At 39.0% G+C, this 22696-nt stretch overlaps 1 protein-coding gene across 1 annotated transcript in view; it reads left to right on the top strand.

Annotated features, from left to right (window-relative positions):
- AGMO (alkylglycerol monooxygenase) overlaps positions 1–22696 on the top strand; it is a 183304-nt gene that overhangs the window by 16625 nt on the left and 143983 nt on the right. The window contains exon 3 of the mRNA XM_071559974.1: positions 1981–2132. Within this exon, the coding sequence (XP_071416075.1) occupies positions 1981–2132 (152 nt within the window). The remainder of the gene's footprint in view (positions 1–1980; positions 2133–22696) is intronic.

The raw sequence follows: 22696 nt of genomic DNA, 5'->3' as shown, positions 1-22696 counted from the left end.
AAGATGGAGGTGACCACAAAGTTCAGTTATGGCAGGGGGGATGGCTTGCAAATTGAAAATTTGCTGAGGTTCCCTTGTGTTTCAGTGTAGCTACCCAAAAGGACAGGCCATGGTCAGACCGTTTTCAGGGATCTTTTCCAGATGTGTGAAACAAGGCTTTAGAGGTGAAGGAGCATACATCCTTTTTTGGTTTTGCAGATTCAAGTATTTTTGTGGCTATGCTGTAAACTATATGAAAAGTAATCTAGCCAGGGGGAAAAAAAATAACAAAGAAAAAGAGGCAGGGTTTTGGAAGAAATATCATTGAGAATTTGTACTGAGACAAGAATAAGCAGACATGGACAGAGTTGCATGGAGTATCTTTTAGCTGATTTCAATGTAAGGAGAAGTTCCAGATGAGACTAAAGCAAAAGAGAGGTATTGTTCTGTCTTTCAGCAGAGATTTTGTGAGGCTGTGACACCTGCATGCAATTTGTTACCACCTCTATTCAAGTACCATCTTGCAGTATGGCATCTGAACTGTCCTTTGGAAGCACCTGAATTTGAATCCCTCAGTCTTCCTTCAACCAGGAATATATATTACAGATTTTCAAAGTCTCGCATAACTTTGTACAAAGGTGTTGCTAATAATTTGTCTATTTACCTCCCTGAAAAATGCCAGCAGCAAAACATCTGAGAACTGCATTTTTTTGGTATGTGTGTAGAGGATGGTGCTAATGATTATCTTATTTCTGACTCTTAGGCCCTAAGCTGGGGTGCATTTAATTCATTGATATATAAAAAAAGAATATGTGTTCTTTCCTACAATTAGTATCTTTTCCCTACTTTTTTTTCTGGTCTCTGCTTTTGAGAGGCTGATGCAGTTCAGTTCACCATTGTTTCACTACATTTTTAGCAACATCACAAAGGAGAGTATCAGGAGGAGGTGAGGAAGCTGCTGCAAATCCTGTTGTGGACTAGTTTCTTCTATGAAAATGCCAGTCTAAATACATGTCAATCTGCAGCTGAGGCACCATTTCCCAGCTACCTAAGGCAATTGTCATGTGGGCCACCCCAGTGCCTCCAGCCTCTCAGCTCTCATTTGCTATGTTTAAAGCTTTCTCATCCATCCAAAAACTCACTCGCAAAATCAAAGCAATTTGTTGAGATGAGTCAAGATCCCAATTAGTGAAATAAGGTGGTGGGATACTGAGGGGAGGGTGTGACTTTGGCAACCCAAATTTGTATTAACCCAAACAGCTGTGGAGAGTTACCACTGGGTTTGACCTGCCCATCCCAGGGCTTTCTTTCTCCTCCTCCTGGTCTCACTGCTGACCTATATTAGGTCAAGGGTAGCTACTCGGGCCCTGTAGGCCAGGACCTCAACAGCAATAAAAGCTGCTGTCTGATGGCTTTTGTGTCTTTATGAGTTGATGATTTCTTCTATCCCTTTCTGGTAACCCTGCTGTTTCAATCTTTTTAAAGGCACTGGGCTTTGGCTTCTCCTGCTATATTTATCCTCTTTTAAAGTGAAGTGATATGCTGAGCAGATTGAATATTTCCCTGCTCTCAAAAGCCCTGTGCCGTTCCATGTCCTTCCTTGTAATGGAAGTAGTCAAGGTATTTTAATGTTGTGCACTGGTGTTTGAGCATCATTGGTGCTATGCTTCAGTCACTTGTGACTTGTGAGTTAGCAAGGATGGGTTTCTTCCAGGTTTGGGAAAATAGGAACACCATAACACTTGGAGAGCACAGGAGTGCTTCAGCCCTTGAGCATGCTTAAAGGGTGATGAATGGGTGAAAGTTAGTTTTAGAAACTTTGTAGGTGTTAAGCAAAGGTTCTACTGAAGTCAACAGTAGTATTACTTGACAAGGTTGCAGAATGTGGGCACTGGTTTTATGTATTACATGAAGATTCCCAGCTGATAAATACATAGTAAAAAGGTTCTGAAATTAAAGTTGACAAAAATATTGATAAAACTTTTTGGATCTCTATTTCAGTGTTTTATTCAGAAGTGTTGACTTAATTAGTTACATCTATGTGTGGAATAACTACAGACTCTTTGAACTTCCCTGGGACTCGCCATGGACATGGTATTTGACACTTTTGGGAGTGGACTTTGTATATTACTGCTTTCATCGTATAAGCCATGGTAAGATTTCACAAGATTTTCATGTTTTAAAATACAAAATATATTAATTGTCTATTAATAAAATGAAATATTTGTTTTTGTTTCTAAACTTATTTTACTATAAACATATATAGCTGCTCTTCTTCCCAAGGGTTAGCAATGACACACTTTTACTTTGAGCATGGAAAACAGTTTATACATCATAGTCTAGATAGTAAACATTATTTTGAAAGGAAGGAGTATCGTTTTGAAAGCAGTACCACAGAGAAAGTGAAGTAACAAGAAAAAAATAGTAAGTAAATAAAAATTAAAACAGAGAACAGTCAAAAGCAAAATGGCCAAAAGAATGGAGCCCATGTAAATCATGCCAATTGTTTCTGTACATATATGGTGATGATGTAATAGTATTGATATCTATGTGTCTGTCCTACTACATATTTCTGTTCTGTAATGATAACATATTTTTGCTCTAGGTTTTTATAACCTATCTGAAAATGCAATAATACTTTCTATCAGTCTTAATTGTGGTTCTGACAGATCTAAAGTTGATAGCAATGAAATAAGAATCTTCTTATTATTTGAAAAACTTTGGACTGGGCTTCTCAAACAGGAGTGCCCACTGCTCACAGAAGCTGTGAGATCTAGTAATGGTACTTTATGTAATGTGCTTTCAGAAAGGGAAAATGCTTTGATGCCAATAGGTCAGCAGAACATGTGGAAGTAGGTAAGAAAGGAGCCTGAGCTGCTGTGAGGAGTGGGAGGGAGGAAGAGTCCCTCCCAGGTGAAGATGGCAGGCAGGCTGAGAACAATGCAGGGTGGGTGTAGGGGAACAACAATGGTTGGGGACTGGGCGGGAGGCGAGGAAGCAGGGGGAGCTGGAACAATGGATTAGGGGGACATCATAGCTGGGAGTTGGGAGCCCTGCGTGGGTGTACGCGAGACTGGGAATATGCTTGACAAACAATGACATTAACAGTGCTGGCAGGGCTACAGCCTCAGACTGAGAACTGGGCCAGAGCAGGAGGCTATCCCTGCGTTTTAAAATAATTGCCTTCAAGTGTTAGAAAATCACTAGCTTGGCTGTGCCTTTACTGGAGTCAGTGGTAACATTCCCACTGGCAGACAAGGGAACAGGGTAATCTCTGAACTCTCTAAAGCCGTTGAATGTATTTCTGTTCTTGCAGCAACTTCGTATTTACTCTTCTCTGTTTTTCTGTGTTCTCAGGGGACTGCACACTTTGAAATACATCTCAGTGGGTTTTAGTATTAAAATACAAACCAATTCTATATGTAATGGAGTTGAGGAAACCGTAAGAAAATGCTGCACTTCTCTTAAGAAGGTTTTCTGTAAATGTTAATTACTCTTCTTCAGAAGAGTATCGTTTGCTGTTAGATCTCTGCTGGTTAGTAGGGAACTGATATAACATTGTAGAAAATCACTCTAAATGGAGATTTTAGTTTAACCAAAACTCTTTTTCTCTAGTCAGAAACTGATGAAATCCATAGCACAGCAACACAGCTGCAAAAATCAGCTGCATTGGAAGTTACTGAGGAAATTTAAGTGTAGGAGGTGGTGTTAAAGAGTCCTGAAAAATACCTTTACATGTTGAGATGTAAGGGCCTTGTAAAAGCTGGTGGTACAAGCAGACAAAACCTTTGTACTAGAAAAGGGCCTGGTGATTCAAACTTAGATCAAAGTTAAGAATTAATAGCCCATCTACGTTGCAGGAAATTTAAGCTGCGTGGGTTTATGTGTGGGGATGTAAATAATAGCACTTATTGTTTCAAACTGAAAAACTAAAATTCGGATACAATTTTCTGTTGTTTCTTCATATTTGATTTAATTTTGATACAAAGAATTATCATCACCATGTAGCTTTTCCTGGATGTGGGCAGTAATTTGGTAACTCAACCCCCTGGCCTTTTTACTACCTTATTTCATGTTATTCATGCAATAATTGGATTTTTCATTCTACTATTTCATAAATAGTCTGAATCATTACAGATTTTAGAATTTTTTCTGTAGTAGAAACTCTACTATGGAATATCAAATTTTTACCCAGGATTTGGGTAGGTATTTTTTCCTCTTCACTCTATGTGTAATAGCTATTATCATAAACTGAAGTTTTGCAGAAACAAAAGGAAGTATTTTTAGGTGTGATCTCATTTTGCAAAGGATAGAGTTATTCTAAGTATGTGCTGGTATTTTCCATTGTTTGCAGTAGCTACTAAAAGGTTAGAAAATAAAATGTTTCAACACTTATTCCAGCATTCTTCTGGGTCTGATCCAAAAGCCATGACAGTCAACAGGACTACTTAGCCACTGCTCTTTTTTGTGGCATTTTGATGAATTTATAACTCAATGTAACTTTTCCCTTTGCTTCAGTAAAACTACCCTTTTTCAGGCTGTACTACTAAAAAAGTAAGCTGTAAAATCACAGGGTTTATTTTAAACATTCTTTTAGGGAAGGATATGTGTCGGTTTGAAGGATTTTTACCAGATATTTTAATCCAGCATATGTGGATTACTCCCCAAGTTTCCTCTCCAGGTGCAGAGTCCTTGCAGAGTTACTCCTGCTAGTAAGGGGGCTTTGGTGGTCCCAGAGCAGTGCCGAGCCCCAGCCGTGGCGCAGCACACCCTTCCCCACGCCCTGGCCTCGCACATACTCCTGTTGCAGACAAATGACAACGGCTGTAAGGAATTTGGAGGCTCTGTAAACTAATTTCTTCAGCAGCCCCACCTTTTAATCAGGGGAAGAAATCTAGAGAATTCCAGATCCATGGGAAAACAAAGGAGATGGTGCTGGTGTGGGGCCCAGGTCCTGACTGCAGGGCAGTGGGGTGACTTGTGACTGGTTCTAGTGTGGGGGGCTCTGCTGGCTCCTGGGGCGCCCCTGGCCTGAGCAGGTCCCTCAGCAGCAGCTGTGCACTCAACCCTGTGCCCTCCAGTGGGGAATTGTGGGGAGCTGTAAAGCTCTGGCACTCTGTAAGGGAGTAGTTTTTAACTATGCTTCCTGAGTGATCACATCCTGCAGAACAGAGTTGGTTTCTGTCAGTGAGGGACCCTCCTATCTTCTTTAAGGCCCTGGAAGAAGTTGTGCAAGTCTGGCAGCTGGCGGTTTTAGAGGGAGAGCCTATCTCTTTTTAACAGCAGCTTCCAGCACCTCTTCTTTTGTTCTCCTGTACTGCTGGGGAATTTCCATTGCTTCAGTGTCCCTCCCCTTAGACAACCTGGGTGAAGTGCGTTTCCTTCAGCAGGGCCAACCTCTGCAGCAGCTGCATTGTTCTGCCTGGGCCCTGGTGGCCGGTGTCAGCCAATCGCCCCATTGTCCACTGGAGGCTTCCAGCCGCCCTGCGGGGTACGTGACATGGTCCCTGTCAGCAAAAGGCCGAGCCAATATGAACTGATGATTCGAGTTACATCAGAGGTCATTAAGTAGACCTTGACTAATGAGTATATTCTCAGAAGATTCCCCAGATGCTACATAAAATTGAGTTAATAGTAAGTCTCATAGTAATTCTGAGTTTATGGTGGATGAGGAATGCTCCTTCAGCACCAGGTGTATTCTAAAACAATAGACTCCAAGCTTCTCAGATTCTCCCACCCCACTGGACTGACCTTTTGGCCAAGGCCAGATTCTGAAGGGTCAGAGCATAAAGAAAGGAACTCTGAAAACTCACTTCAGCATTGTCCTTCAAAAAAACATGCCTCAGACTGTGGCAAAATGTCTCAACTGAGGATGTTGAAGATTTTTTCTTTCTAAGACTTCTAATAATTGGAAGTTCTATGGACTTTTCATCTCCTGTTTTATAGAATTCTTTTAAAAAGGAGGTTTCTCTTAGCCGTGACTGATATTGCTTCTGCCTCTTCTCTCAGTGAGCATCTTTTGTTAGTTTCTTCAGCAGCAGAGCTGACTTCACAAGCTTCTGTCTTCTCTTTTCTATACCATGCTGCAGTTCACAGCCCACTCAGTCCTGAAAAAATTACTGTGCATAACATCACTGAAATAGTCCATGTTAGAAAACAAGGTTGTGCTGCATTTCTTTTTTAACAGTTCAGCTCGGTTTGGTAGTCATAGGGGTCAGCTTAGCCATGGAGCAGGACATCAGCCAGACTTGCTAGCAGAGAATCTAGGGGATAAGTGAAGACTTGCAAGAGAACAGACAGAATTTTCTGAGTCAGCAGTGCGTAGACAGGTAACTCACTACTTTGGAACCATGGTGGGTAAATTGGGACAGATGTCTCAAGATTCATGCTGTTAAAATTACTGCAATGTGCAAAAGTAAAACCCAGTCCTATTCTTTATGATGATTCTATGTGTATTGTGTAATAATAATCCTAATATGTTATCACTTTGGACATCAGTGTACTACTGTCTTTACTGTTGCATGGGAAGATGAATTTAAACTTGTTAGAAGAAAAGACAGCAGGTCTCATCATCTCTTCATCATCTACATTTGCTGATCACTTTTGGAGGGTGTATTGAAATCATATGATTGTACTGTCTTTATTTATCTGACCCTTTCCTGCCTTTTGAAGTGCTGCTTTGATCTGCATTTTATAATGAACTTGTCTGAACTCAGTATATTGGAATGGACTTGTTAAGTAGATTTTATATTAGCAATTGAAAGTATATGGAAATAATTTTACATTTAAAGTGTTTCAGATTTATGGGAATTTCATTATAATCAGATGATGCCTGACTTTTGTTATTAGTGGTTGGAGACACAAGGTTTTCTTTGCAGGAAAATCTGTATTCCCATAGAAATACAATAAATTGCAATGTTCTTATATATGCCAAAGGGGTCTGGGGAAGAGGGTTGGGTGGTGGTGGAGTTTTCTAGGCTTGTTCTTGCTTGTGAGAAAATGTCATTGTTTACCTGACTAGAAATTCAGTACCATATTGATTATGCAGCATGAAACAAATTTCATTTCACCCTAGTGAAAAGTAGAAAATGTTAGGAACTGTCAAGTGACTGGATGAGGCTCTGCTCTTTTTCTTATCACAGCTTGTGTTGATTGCAAAGGGAATTGATACCCAGCGATTAAGGGAAAAATATTCTCTTCTTGTGAATTTTACAGAAAACATTTTTTGCCATTCTGTCAGTTGTTTTTTCTTATTTTTTAAGCAGGGTTGGGAAAGCAGGATATTAAAATCCTGCCTTTACTTGCCTTAAAAAAATAGCAAAAGCAATAGCTTTTGTCATATTTTTCTGTTCCATCTTCCTGTTGATTCTAGTCTAATACCTGCAGACAACATAACACGAATTGAAAATAGATAGTTCATGTGATTATGACTCATTCCTTGCCTTCCAAGTTGTCTGTAAATAAACTAGATCATTTGTTATTTCTATATGCTTCTTTCATAACAGTGTCTTTTATCTTTTTAGCAGTAAGAGGTGCTCCTTTACTTTGTGTCTTTTAATTTTCTGAGTGGACACTGAATTTGTAGAAGATCAAAGTTAATCTTAACAAACCAAGATGTTGTCATTCCTTCTCATACTCAAATATATATTTTGTTGACAAAATTCACCTGAAAACAACTTCAGCTGTAATGAAGCTTCCTGATATGGAATGTCTAGGGTCCCATAAAATTATAGGAGCTTGCTTATATTGTTTTCAGTTTGTTATTGTTCATAATAAGTTCCTGTTGTTTGAAAGACTGATTTCTTGTATACTGGCAAGAATAATGTCCTGATATGAGGTGAGGTTGACTCATTTAGTCTGGTAATTTTATTGAGGCACATGCAAATAGCGCAAGCCTCTTCCTGTTTTACTTTAGATGTGATGAGATAATAGACTTTCTGAAAAATCTTCTTAACCTGAAGAGCTCAGAAGATGGAAATGAGGGAATCCACTTGAGAATTTTTACTTAATTTTAATTTCTGAATATCCAAAAGATATTTATGGGTGAATAAGTGAAATGTCAGAGGTAATTAAAAATAATGATAATAAAAAATCCACCAAGAGGTTGGAGGTCAGACAGTGATTGGTTGTGAATTTTTGGCTCTCTAGAACTGCTGTAGGATGTGCTCTGGAGGGGGAATATAATGTAGTGGAGAGTAGGATGTGACTCATTGCTATAGGTGAGGAATTAAACTCCATGGTCTGGGTTCAGCACTATATGCTTGTGATTCTTGTGGATTTTCTGTAAATGTTGGTAGTTGCTTTTCTTTCCACAGGATGCTGGGAGAGGTAGTACTCTGATTGTTATGAATTAGGCCTTGATATGAATATAAAAGCAATCCATTATTTTTTGTTTTTATTATGCCAATGTATCTTTTAAATATCCTGAAATACAGATTCATGAACGTGTGAGCTGACACTCTTGTGACACAATTGTTATGCCAAAATTCAGGTGGTAATTCCATCTTCCTTCAGCCCTGTTTATCTTTTCTCAAGCTCCCACCATGAACAGATCTGGCATACTTCCCAGTACAAAATGAAAAAGAAACTATTCCTCCATTTTCCTTGTTTGTCATCTTATGGTTGGGAAAGTGTCTAGCACAAGGTTAATACTCCTTTTAAGTATTACTTATTATCCTGCTTTGAGGATTTGCATAACACATGGGCATTAGAGGTACCTGTGTGTGTCTGGAGGGTGGAATTTCATCTTTTTTCCTAACTGCAGTGTCTAGGTTTTTCCTGAATGCTCAGATTAGGGAAAAAGCTCTGGATCTGCATGTACAAAAGCAAGCTTGCAACCTGCTTATTCAGTAAAACGTTAGAAAATGTGATGAAGTGGGAGAAGAGAGTTTTTTGTATAAATTGGCAAGAGTTGACCATTCAAAAAGTGAGCTGTCTTCACACCTTCATATCCTTGGCTTGTACTGCCCCCTAGTCTGCACCTGCATTTTAAATGGGGAAGAAAATAATCCCTTTTAAGTCTTGGTGGAGACCCGAGTATGAAAGGATCCCACTCACTGTGTGCAGAAACAGGCTATTTGGCACGCTTTTCTTGTATGCTGCTGGAAACCAATGCAATCGTGCATAACACTTGCATTTTTTAAGGTGTTATAGAGTATAAAGTAAAATGCGAATTATCAAAGTTAGTGAGTATGGAAGAGGAGAATCTAGTTCTTTTGAAATAGTTTGAAGATTTTATTTTTATGGAGTTTTACCTGAAAAAAATCTTTGAAATAGTTGTTACACAGTATTTGGCTCCCTAAATGTTACAGAACCACCTTCAATTAGGTGGCTTCATAAGTTGAAGAGAGAGAACTGTAGGTTTAGAAGTTCAGCTACTCAAGGAAAGCAGTCCAGCTATGTCTGTCTTTTGGGTTTTTTTCTTTTTAATCTTTTGAGTATGTATCTTTTGCTAGAAGCTTGTATTTTGAGTAAGTGAAAACTCATGTGAGAGTATATATTCCTGTTTTCCTTGATGTGATTTTAAGCCATGTTACTTACTTCAGCTAAAGACTTCTTAGTAAATTAGAGAAAAATGTAAAAATGCTCACTAATATCTGCTTCCTGAATAAGTTGCGCAAAAATCACTTCATCTAGGCTCATTTTCAATACTTTTTTTTCCCCCCAAACCAGTTGTGGTGACTTTGGAGATGCTGCCTCAGTTTGTGATACAGCAGCTTTGCTCACTGTCTTGCTACAGGACTGTATGGACTGGCAATGTTTTTGAAGACGGGCAAGGTTCATTTTTTTTGTCACTTCTATCTTTTACCAATCTGTTGAAATCAGCAGATCAGCAATAAATACCAAAGGCAACAACTGTTTTCAGTCCATGATATGAAACTGTGATTGTAAGGAATTAGATTTAGAGTAAAAGCACACAGCATATAATTCATCAAACAGCAGCATTGTTAACTATTTTTTGTCACTAAGTTTTAAAGTAGAAGCAGAGGCCTAGAGAAGCATTGTTAAAACAAATGGCCCATTGAGATGCTTGTGCTTTCTCGTCTACAAAAAGTTGTTTTTCTCCTCCTGTGCTAGTAAAAATTGCCGGGTCATTATTACTGTGTTTTTCAGTCTGTATAGTTTTACATGGAGGAAAAAATTAACTGAATGCTATCTTTCCACACCCCTGCTCTGAAGCAGCACTTTAGCTAATGTATACTGTGAAGATCTATGGTACTTTGCCATTTCAATCAGCTCTTTTGAAATTTTTTTCCAAGCTGTGCAGAATTTAGTTTTGGAGCCCCTTGACAGTCTATCTGCAGGGAAAGGTACAGTGTTTTCTGTGGAATGTATGTGGTTGTGTGGCTGGGAGTTGTGGAGTGGGGACACGGACCCAGCTCTTCGCGTGGGGAGATGTGCAGCTCTGAAAGGCTTGGATTTTGTTCTGTTCCTCAGCAGGGCATTGCTAACCCATTTCTGCAGTGTTAGGATCAAGGCCATGTCAGAAATACCATAGAACAGTTTGAGTTGGAAGGGACTTCTCAACATCATCTAGTCCAACCCCCATTCAATAAGCAGAGACATCTTCAACTAGATCAGGTTGTTTAGAGCCCCATCCAACCTGACCTTTAATGTTTCCAGGAACAGAGCATCCATCACCTCTCTGGGCAACCTGTTTCATTGTTTTACCAACCTTACTGTAAAAAACCTCTTTCTTGTATTTAAATCAACCCTTAAAAATCATTCTGCCTTGTCCTATCACTACAGGCCCTATCATTGCTATTTCCATTTCTTCCATACTCTTCATGCAATTTGTTCTGTAATTTTCCAGTGTGTATCCATGAATATATGTATATTGTTTGCATGCATATATAGAATTTTTTTTATTATATTTGTTATCAGGTTATGTGACTGACTGAAATATTCAGAACTAGCTAAAATTAAAAAAAGAAAAGGAAAAAGCTTGTCTATTTCTAATTGCACTGTCAGTTTTATTGATTGATGTTCGTGCCTCCTTGCAAATAATACTACAATATAATTTTTAATTTGAAAAGGGTATTTTTTGTTAACTTCAATAAAATTAGAAGAATTCCTTTCTATTTAATGAACATATATCATAAATATCACTGAGGTTCTATTATTCTACGTTCAGGAGTGGCAAAGCTATTACTAAGTGTAAAAAGGGAAGTACAGACTCTCAGCCTGTAATAACACTATGATATATGACATGTTTTCACAAGGAATAATTTCAGAAATCAATTATATCATGTCCATGCCTTCCATCACCTGGAAACTGGCCTATTAAATTGAGTCAAAAAGGTAAGATTTCACAGAATCACAGACTATTCTGAGTTGGAAGGGACCCACAAGGATCATAGTCCAACTCTTAAGTCAGTGGCCCACACAGGGGATTGAACCCATGACCTTGGCATTATTTTAAGTTGCAATGGAGATGGGTGTCATTATTCCACTCTGTAAAATAGGGGAAGGACAGCACAGGTAGGTGGTAAGACTTTCCTAGCACAGGGGTAGAGCAAGGGACAAACTCAGGGATGAGTGCCTCAGTCTGGGACCTTCAGTACAAAGGCAGTGCTTCCATTACAATTCTGCAAGTGAAGTTTTTTTAAGTGAATGATACATTTCCTGTTTTGTGACTATCTGAAGTTTAATTGGCATAAGTTTTGCTGTATAGCTGATCCACAAATCAATCTGTGTTCTTCCTTGTGATCTGAGTAGTTTCTTCTGAAAGAATGATTGATACATATATAATGTATATATATAAAGCCTGTTTAAAGGTGTAGGATATTTTGCAGGCATTGCAAATACAACTGTGTAATTAATTCAATTGCATATGTATGCTCTCTGTGACTACAGAAGTACATATTCACAGAATAAAAACCAAAGTCAAAGGAATCCAGACTGCTTATTTTTATACTTATTGATATCCCAGGGAAAAGGTAAAAAGGAGTTTATAAAACCTGGACAAAAGAAGGATGTAACTTTTTTTTTGTATTCCCTTGGGCTGAATCTCAGCTGAAATAACGGACAGTTTTTGGACTTACTGAAGGAAATGATGAGTGAAGATAAATATCCAGATGTTTGCTGGCCAGATGTGTAAGGTTACATATTGAAAAACATGAATGCTCTACCTGTGTCTTCTGAGAAGGAAGTTGTAAATAGTAAACATGCTAGATTTTTATTTCTACAGTTTGAGGGGGAAAAGATGAGTTCAAATTAAAACTTTGTTTTGCCTTCAATCTAATATCTTAAGAACAGATGCAGGTTGAACATGCAGATTTGCACAGCATACAAGTGGGATTTTTTTTAATGGCCATTATGTCTGCATGGCTAACTTAGCACCCTTTGTGCATTGTTTTTAGTTCAGGGGAGATGCAGCTTATGGAACTGTCTTAATTTTCCAGCAGTAGGAAATGGGTGTGTCAAGTCGTTGAAAGTTTCCTATTTTGTTCCCATGTTTCAAATTGCTTATTTAAGACAACAAAAAATTTAAACCTTGACTTTTTCCCCTCTTTCCCCGCCTATGCTATGTCTCTCCCTTTCCACCTAAAATACAGATCTGCTTCTTTTCAAATAAATAGTTGGAAGCGGCTACCTGCTCATACAGCAGCACAGCTCATCTCAGCTTGTGGCTTGCTCTCAAACTTGAGAAGAGGAAAGAAAAGTCTTGTTAAAGTCAAGTAAATAACCTAGCTGCTAGGCAGTAGGAAAAATATTGGATTTGATTGTGTATTATTCCCATATGGGTGAGATATATTTAAAATTGAAAAGGAAACAGCTCCCCTTAAAACTAAAAGTGACAGATTTTCAAAAATAGACAGCCAATTTTTGCCTATAATTATACTTAATGTGGAAGGGATTTTCCTCTGATGATGGGGATAAGAGGGTCTTGCCACCATACTAGCAGTCAGACAGAGGAGGCCCCTTGCAGGCATAGATGTTGCTGGCCAGATCTTTCCTTCCTTGGGCTAAAGATCTCCCATGGTCTGCACGGCCCTGGAGAGGCAGGCGAGGGCTAGATCTTGCTCCAGTGCATGGGAGGTGATGAACTCGTTTATGTGAACTCCTTTAGGAGCTCCAAAACAACTATGTCGAGTGAATTTTTTTTAAGAAAAAAACCCAACAAAGCCCCCCAAAACCAAAATGCACCGCAAAAAACAGACACAGCTTTTAAACAGGATTATCCTTCTCCTGGGCAGGCAGTGTTGCAACATGTTGCAGCGTGTTATAGCATTGCCAACTCCTTTAAATTATATTGCCTGTAATTTTAAATGCAAACTGCCTTGAACAGTTTTTGTTTCATGCTTATGTAAACTTGAGTTCCTATTCAGCCATTGTGCAAACATTAGAAAATATAATAAGGCAGTTAAATGCCACACTGACACCTGATCCCATCAGATCTTGGAAGCCAAGCAGGGTCAGCCCCAGTTAGTACTTGGATGTGAAACCTCCTGGCAATACCGCAGGCTGTAGGTTCTAGTCCCGAGGACTTCACTGCCATTGTCCAAGCTCGCTTGGCTGTGGCAGATGAACCTCAGGAGTTAAAGGGTGGGGCCAGTTCTGCACACGCTGTGCCTCACCTAAAAAATCCACTGCGCAGGCTCAAAGGGCACACCCATGTGGGTAAAGCCCTTCCCAAATCTTTGTTCGTGAAGCCTGGCCATGATGATGGAGAAAATATAATAACCATGTAATTACCGAAGTCCAGCCTTTTCTTCTGTAGAGCTTTCAGAAATCCTTGTCTTAATGACACAGGCTGTCACACCAAACTTCTTCAATGACTCTGTTCATTTCTTCTCAGTCATGTATGGCCCATGACCTGAGGATGGGCATTGCAAGAATGTAGACATTGCTTGTCTCAACTGCCATATAATGCCCAAAACATGGCCTGGAAGTGTTATGTGCTCAGAACAAGGATAGATGTAAAAAGAGTGCAAAGAGTGTGGAAGTATCACCAGATGCAACTCATTTTGTCATGAGTCTGCATACAGAGAGAGAAGGAGAGCCATTCAGAAGGAAGAACAAGGAAGATGGATGGAGAGTGACCATGAAGAAAAAGTGACTGTAGAAGTAAAGAGAGAAGAAATTGCTTGGAGAAACGACTTCACCTAAAGGTTGAGTAACCAGGTGCCCCAGCTCATTACTGCAGTTGTTGTGGCAGCACAACTCCCAGGCAGGGCAGCAGTTGTGGACTCCAGCACCCACTTGTGGCTGTAGTTTCCTTATGCAGATGGGAGGGATAGGGAAATGGACTGAGAAAACATGTAGTTCAGATTTGCTAGTCAAACTAGTTGCTTCTCAAGTATGTCATGATGGCTTATCTGCATATGTTGCCAGGTCTTGCATATTAGCCTGTCTCAAGAATTTTTGTGGTGTTGGTTTTGAAATAATTGTGAGATTATTTTTTCTTGGCTTTGATTTTTGTGCTTATAGGACATACTTTTTTTTTCCGCCCTGCTTCTTGGAGGACTGAAATAATTTTTATAATAGTGGAAAGGGTCTATACTACAGCAGATCAAGCACTGAGAGAAATTTTAGATATCGCAACAATAACTGTAAGGAAGGAGAAACTGGGGCAGGCAAAGTGGGGCACGTTGAGGAAAGGAAATGCTACGGGTTTGTCTGTGTAAGTGTGATATGGAAGCATCACTGGATGATTGGGAGAGTGTGGGGAGAGTTGGATGTAGCAGCAGAATATGACAGAAAACAGTAGGCACTGGGGTGGTATGGAGGAATATACTCAGGACAATTTTAGGAGGAGGGAGGAAATTTATGATGGGTAGATTTATGACTACTGCATGTAAAACTGAGGGATATAGAAGCTGTCCTATAGAAGCTGTTAGAAAGCTTGATGTTAATTATAAAATGAGAATTTGCACCAAAAATGAAGGAAAGTCCTCTTTTTATGTTAGCCACTAAGAAATCCTGTACTTTTTTTATACAGCTAGGATGCAATTTTGTCATAAAGTTAGGTAGCCCTGTTTGATCCTCTGAAAATACCCTAGTTGCTTCCTAGTTAGATATGCTTCAAAAGTCTATGATTGCCAAGAAAATAAACGGATTCTCCAATGCGCAGAACTAGCAATAGCAGTTTTTAGTGTATGAGTCGGGTAACATTGTCCTCTACACTGATATAAAGCAAAAGGCAATGGAAAGTGGTAAAAGACTACTTTTGTGTATTTTATGTGTATTATTCTTGTATAGTTTTTACCTCTTTGGAGAGAGCTTTTTCATTTGCTTATGTTCAATAAAAAACTGAATTAATATTTTTTAGTTACATGCAGGTTTATAAGTCAAGTAATACAAGCATCCCTTGAGATGTGGGCTACTGAGTGTTAATATAGTTGCTGAAAAGTTTCACACATTTTTTTTAGTTGGGAATAGTACCCAATATGTAGCAGATTTTTGTGTGCAGATTTTTGATTTAATCAAAATAATTCACAGAGCTTACTTCATCTTCCACTTTAGTAGGATATGGTTACTACACAAATAACTTTGGGACAGGAAGTAAGAATAATACTGTAATTAACTGAAATTGCAGGGGAACTTAGGTAGTCAGAATGTAATTATGCAAGGCAAAACTCAGTCAGGAAACCAGATTAACTTTCCTGTTCTTTTGAAAAATGCCAGATGATTGCTAATATTTATAAATGGTTTTTACACAACACCTGAGTGATGATGCTTGTGACAGAGGAGCTGCCTTTAAAATTATGCTAAGCAGTTGGTTCCTCTCTGACTCAGTGATAAAGATGCTTCCTCCAGAAGCCGCTGTTAAATTTCCTACTTGCAAGACAGATTTCCTTAATGGTGTCACATCCTAAGATCAGCCCAATCTCTATTAGTTTGTCAGGACTATTTTGATTGCAGTATATCCAAAGTAAAGTCAAATTGAAAATTACTGAGTAAATGTTATGTCTATGTTATGTCAGTCACTGACAGAAAAGTTCAGTGTGGCAGATACTGGCTCAGCAGTGAAATGCAGAGTTCTCTCTGACTTCCAAAGGATTACTAGACTCCTGCTTGCTTCAGTAGAAATTGCTTATGTAACCTGTATCATTGCTGAAAGTGTTTGCCATGTGGTTCATAAGTAGCACAACAGAGGTGAAATCAGAAATAAACTGTGCCAGAAAAAATAGAAAACAGGACTAGCTCTTAAGTATTGTCAATTAATATCCAAATGCAGGGAATGATACTAGTTCAGGAAGAAATTCACTCTGTATGTGATTTGTTCCAAAGAGAACTTTGAACTGCTAATTGAAACCGAAGTATTGTAGCCCTTAAGTCTGACTCAGGTGAATGCTGTATTGGCAGCAGCTTTGAATGCTAAATATGGACATGGTCAAATGAGCCAGTGTAGTCCTACTATATGCTATTGATTCCCATACAGAAACCACAGCAAGTTTAATTGTAAGCCTGATGTTACTCTCAAGGCCAGTCACCAACTTCACTTTTGATTCTTACATTTATTTTCTCATTATTCATAAAATTGTGTTTGCAATACTTTTAAGGATTTGAAAGTTGAATCATTGACTACTATGTTAAACTTTGAAACAGGTTACAGTTTTTAGCTGTTTTGAGACTGATACTTATTTTGAAGTTAATTTTTTTATTTTGAAATTTCTATTTTATCCATAACTGAGAGTTCTCTATAATCCACTAGGTTGGTACACTACATTGACAATATGATGACCATTAAATATGTTTTTCTGTAAAAGACAGCATGATGTTACCCTGTTTACAGTTTAGTACAAAATAGTTATAATGCTGTAATCTGACACTTAAAAACATTATTTGCGTTGCAAATGAAAATTGTTAATTTTACACCTACTTTTACCACATTGACTGAGTTAGTCTACAGGATAAAATCCTAATAAATCCTCTGCCCTCTTAATGATCTTAAGGGATTTGTTCTGCTTTTGGCACGTATATTTTTAAGAAATAAGTTTTCAGCAAGCAGTATTGTTTATATTAGGTGCCTAGGGGCCAGTCTTTCTGATCAATTAGCATCCTGAACTCAGGGTCTGAGATCTGACAATTTTGTACCTTGCTTTAAGAAAAGCTAGCCAAAAGGTTACTTCTGCTTTTTTGGATTCCCACAGTGGTAAGCAGATCAGCAGCGAGATACAGAATGCTAATTCTTCATACTCACTAAAGTAAGCCTGATAGCATGAGTGGCATTTCTCAGGGAAGTACTTGCCAAAATTGTAGAGAAAATGTTTTTACAGGGCCCCTTCCTTTGTCTTGACATTTATGCCAGGATACAATTCACCATGAGCCTTTTATTCGTCCTCTTTCTTCAGAAAATAACAAAAGGGGCCTATTCATCCTGGGCTCTTGGCATTTTTGTGGGAGAATAATAATTCAACTGCACAGGCCCACTCCTCATCTGAAATATGAGTAAGCCCTGCAGCTGAAATAATCTGTGCCCACTGCATATTTCTACTGGGACGCAGGACCATTGCCATGGTTAGTAAGATTGAATCTAAACCCAGCATCCCCAAATAAAAGAAATAGATAAAAATACTTATAAAAGATCAATGCTTATGGTGTAAATGTACCAAAGATCATGTTAGAAAATGTATGTTGTAACTGTTGGTCATTACATTAGATTTTAAAATGTTTACTCTTAGAAATGGCCCTCACTCATTTTGTAGTTGGGAATATTCCATTGGGAGCAATTGCAGGATGTTTTCTGTTAACCTAATTTATTTTATTTTAACAAGAAAAGGAAAAACTTTTTTAGCCAATTTTTCTTTTTTTTTTTTCTTTCTCCCTGTAACTAGGTAATAAACTTGTATCTAAAAAAACACTTGCTAGAAAGTGCTGTTATCTCTTTAAAATTTACGGAAGCACTGCATTTTAATGGTACAATAACTAACGCTCAATTATAGAGGAATTCCTCCGGAAGAACAAGTAATGACTGCAAGCGCCAAATAAATCTAGTGGTGTGACACAGATAGTAAAATTTCATAACAGTAGTAATCTGAGGGCTATGTTTTCAAAAGATTATGTTGATAGTACTACAGCTGGCCTGGCAATGTTTGATTTGGTGTGTATGCGAGGAGTAATGTTCCTAAACTATTGAGGGTTGAACAAGGTGACTCACTGTCTAGGAGGTGAGAAGTCATAAAGTTCTGTCTGGATTAAGTACTTAAAAGTAAAAATAGTATCATAGCTATATGATGGTATATAAAAAGTAAGGTACCTCAGATTGGTATCTCTAACTGCAATGTTGTAACTTGAATGCATGACTATCAAAATAAGGCAAAACACTTTCGTAATGCTGTATAAGAAGAAAAAATATTTTAAAAAATACTTAAAAATTGAAGGTGAAAGACCAATGAGGGGAACCCTTTTCAAAATAAGAATGGTGTAAAGAATTAATTTAAAAACTGAATTGCCATAGGAAGTCTCCGGGTGTAACATATAGGAGAAAGTTGCAACTCCACTGCTACTCTAAGTGGCAAGACTGCTTGCTTTTTTAGGTTCAAAATTCCCTCCGTGTCCTTGTATTTTGCTATTTTTTACCCTAAAGATTCCTAAATGTTTAGAATTTAACACTGTTGTTTTCAGGCAAGGTGTCTAAGTGCTTATATTTTTACTATACCATTAAATAGAACAAAGTATTAATTTATTCTTTTAGATAATTTAAAAAGAATTTATCTTGCTGAAAATTCTGAATACAAATCTGCAACAGGTTTAATGCTCTTATTACATATTTGCTTTTAAGTTTTAAGAAAAGACATTCCATACTTCTTTTTGTTTTATGGTGTGCAGGTTTAAAGGTAAACCAGCAGGAGAAATGAATGCAACACAAAAGAGATTGAGTCAGTGTTACAATTTAATAGCAAAATTACAATAAGTGCAATGGCACAAAGAAAAAAATTGGTTTTAACCCACAAAACCCCAGAAGTATAACCCAGCACCCTGGGGCACAAGCACCAAAGGGGTTTGTTAGCCCTTGTGCTGAACCCTATGTGGTTCCCCCAAGTCCAAAGTGGAAAACCTGTTGGTGCAGCTGACAGTTGCAGTCTGGTGGAGAGTGGTGGTCACAGGTTGGTGGAAAGTGGTGGCCTCCTCCTGTCGAGGTTTCAGTCCTCCTCTCGATCGGACGAGTGACCCCTGAGGTCTTCTTACCCCAAGATATTTACCCCCAGGTCCAGGTGGGAGCACCCAGCCCCTCCCCCAGGGCAGGGAGTCACACAGTGGGTGGTCTAACTCTGTGAGTCATGGGGTACTTTGGAATTGTTGATGGCCCATTAGCAGACACACCCCCTCAGGCTGGGTGTTAAGGTGCTAATGACTCCCTCGAGGGGAGTTGTCACAGCTCTTATCTCACAGATGTCTTTGACACCTAGCTCACAATCTGAGGGGTCAGGTGTGCCCTGGGCAGCTGCTGCAAATGGTCCATTGTTCTTGGGAAATGAATAGAGAGAGTAGAATACATAGCCTTGATCACCCACACGTAGTGATAAACTGGTCCCACCTGCTGAACTAGGACATATGGTTTATTTTTTTTTGCCAGAGGTTCTGATAAAAATGCACAGCTGACTTCTAAAGGAAGTCCATTCCTCATTTCCGCTATGGAAATACAATGAATTAAAGAACCAAAGTTTTCTTAAAATTTCAGATTTCTTGTTAAATGGGACAGTCCTGGCAATAGAAGACATATTTTTTTAATAAAATAAGATTAATTACTTTTAGGAGTATAAACATGAAAGGTAAATATGAGAGGTTTTTCATTGTTTTCATTTAATAAGTGAATCAGAAATTTTCTAGCTGACTGAAGCAATGTTTTGTAGGAGCATGATTTGCAATGGTATAAATTCCATACAGGATGCGCAAAATAAGATTGTTTTTCATTTTTAAGAAGCTGAAGAAATGAAGGCCTGGGTAATGCACTTTGCACTTTGTTATTGGATATAGGTGACATCAGAAGCATAAATAACAATAGTATCTCAGAAATAGCTCATCATTCGGTTGCTGAAAGTATTAATTCCATAGCACAGCACAGGGAGTAATTACTGCGGTGAATGGTTGTCAGTGTCTTGATATGGTGATGGCACTGATATTTTAGAAGAACACATGCAGAATTTGAATTTGTTTTAATAGAATGTATTTAATGTTCAATCATGTATTAATTTTAAAATAGTAACTATTCACTCTATAACAAGTACTAAATCCTAGATTTTAAAATTCTAGCTATCAGAATTAATTATCAAGGTATATAAGTCTATGGAAATAGCATCATTTTGAGAGGAGACTACACAAAGCTGATATTTAATCATACTGGTTTTTCAGCGGATTAAAAATAGCCACCGATACGGTGGAGAGGTTTCCGCTTCCAGGAGCCAGGCTAGGAAAGCGACAAGCAGTGCTCCCTAGGATCAGGCCCCTTAGAAGCGAGGGATGGCTCCTCCCGCCCCCGGCCCGGCGACCGTCCCGAACGGAACAAGCCCGCACTTGCCAGGAGTCCACGAGGAAAAGCCAAGTTTATTGCCGCGCGCTGGCTTTTGAGGAGAGCATGGGAATTCCCCGGATGTAGGCGGGGATGAGGGGCGGAGGCGGGGAGGAGTAACACAGTTCATTGGGTACATGCAAACGAGGGGAAGGAGGGAGGGGAGGAGCGGCAAAAGGACCAATGGGAGAATGAGATGGGCGGGGAAAGTCTACCGTAGGGCTTCCGGCACTCCGAGGCAGGGACAGCCCCTGCCCGGGCTCCAGCAGCGCCTCATGGGCGGCCCCGCCGGCAACCGCCCCCATGGCCGCGTCGGGCCAGGACAGGGGGCTGCGACCCGGAGGGTTTTGTGGGAAGAGGGAACTTGGACAAGGAACTACCAAGGGAAAAACAACCAGGGTAGACACATTGGGGTGTATAACATTCAAACTGGGGAAACATCAATATAGGGTGTGAACATTAGAGTCCTTATAAATCTGTCGCAGAGCTTCCATATTCGGGGAGCCGGGTTCCTATACTTCGGTGTCCTCGTCTATCCATCTCTTGTAGTATTTTTGCCAGTGTATAAACCCTGGGTCTCCTCCGACACTGGTTTTAGCTGAGTGTGTATCTGTGTGAGTGTGTTAGGAAGTATTCTGATTCATGTCTGAGAGCTAGGTATGTTAGGACCATAGGGGAATAACTCTCCACCAGTTCTGAAGATCAAGTGAAAAACACTTCCATTTTGTGGAGTTCCAGTTGCTTTGGAAATTTGAAAATTAGGTGACCTGAGGAAAAAGGACAGAGCTGACTGTGGTGGAGAAAGAAACAGGTATGGCAAAGAAAGATGTTTCTCGTTTGCCTAAGTTGGTGGGACAGAGCCTGTGAAATGGTGCAAGGTAAGAACTGAGTAGTGTTGCTGCTGTTGCATGAGAATTTAGGGGGTTATTTGAGTTGGAGCCTCCTTTACATGTGGAAAAGGTCAACGGAAATATTGCTGGGGATGTGCTGAGGCTGGCTTGGAGGGAGGGCCTTTGCCTCACTGCTCTGTGACTTGTAATGTACTTTACATCCAGCTGTAGTGTAGGAAGTATGGAAAAGTCATCTTTGAAGGAAGAAATGTTGTTGAACCTGTGCACATTTAATAGATGGCTATTTTTATATGTTCATGACCTTATAAATATGTGGAATATTTTTTATTTAAAAATGTTTTCTTGAGACAAATAAAAACCTTTAGACACTGTCAGGGGAGAGGGCACTAGGGTAACAAAATGAATTGCTTCTTGGAAATACAACTTTAAACTTGAGTCATACAACTGTTGAATGCAAAATAACTTCTGATAGACAATGTCCTGAAAAAGAGAGAGCATCCCTGTAATTTTCTGTGTGTATATGTTTGACCTGAGCATTAATTGCTGATATTTCTGTAAAAAGCTTGCATTTACAGATGTCTTTTTCCCTAAGAGACTGAAGAATGTTATCTCGTGTAGAATCACTGTATTCTGTACTAATTGCTCTTGTGGAATTAACTGCTGCTTATGGAGACATACTTTATCTAGCTATTTTAGTTTGTTATAGCCATTGAAAAACAGTTTATTGCAAGCTCTAAGACTCTGAAAAAGCAGGATTAGTTTATCTTAAATTTACCTCCTCTGGTTTGCAGTATGCAAAAGAACTAGTTGCCAATTAGCTTTGGTAATTCTACACAACCTGTGGTCTCCTAGGAAAGTCCTCACATTTGGTGATTGCTATATTGTTTTAAGCAAGAATTAGTCTGTTCACCACAGAAGCATAGAATGTATGCCCCCTCTGAAAGCATCCTATGCCGGCTTCTGTTTCACTGCCTGGGGAAGAGTTTGGCTATGGATTAAGAGAATATACCTTAAAGCAACCTTCAAAACTTGTGTTGCACAGAATCATGATGAAGTTTTTGGGAATGGTTTTAATTAATGAAGGTTGATACATAATTGCTAATATTCTCTTTGTAAAGGTAAGCTAATTCAAAAATCTACAGTTTTATAAAAACCTTTGTGTATGTGTGAAATGGCTCAAATAGAGAAAAATATGGTTTCGTACAGCATGAAGGTTCTTTTATGTTTCCTTACCATTAAAATTTTCCATCATGTGAAGGATTGGTTTCATTGATCTACTCTCACACTGGCCAAAAAAAAAAAAAAGGCCAAACATAAAACCTCAGCAAATTCTAATTTAAGACAGGTTAACCCCGACATCTGTACATAGTAAGTGGACATGGCAGGGACAAAATCTTCATTCCTTCTG

The sequence above is a fragment of the Pithys albifrons genome, chromosome 7 (assembly GCF_047495875.1).
Source record: "Pithys albifrons albifrons isolate INPA30051 chromosome 7, PitAlb_v1, whole genome shotgun sequence".
NCBI lineage: Eukaryota > Metazoa > Chordata > Aves > Passeriformes > Thamnophilidae > Pithys > Pithys albifrons.
Note: the sequence above shows the minus strand (reverse complement) of the source record. Positions and strands in the feature narration are given on the sequence as shown.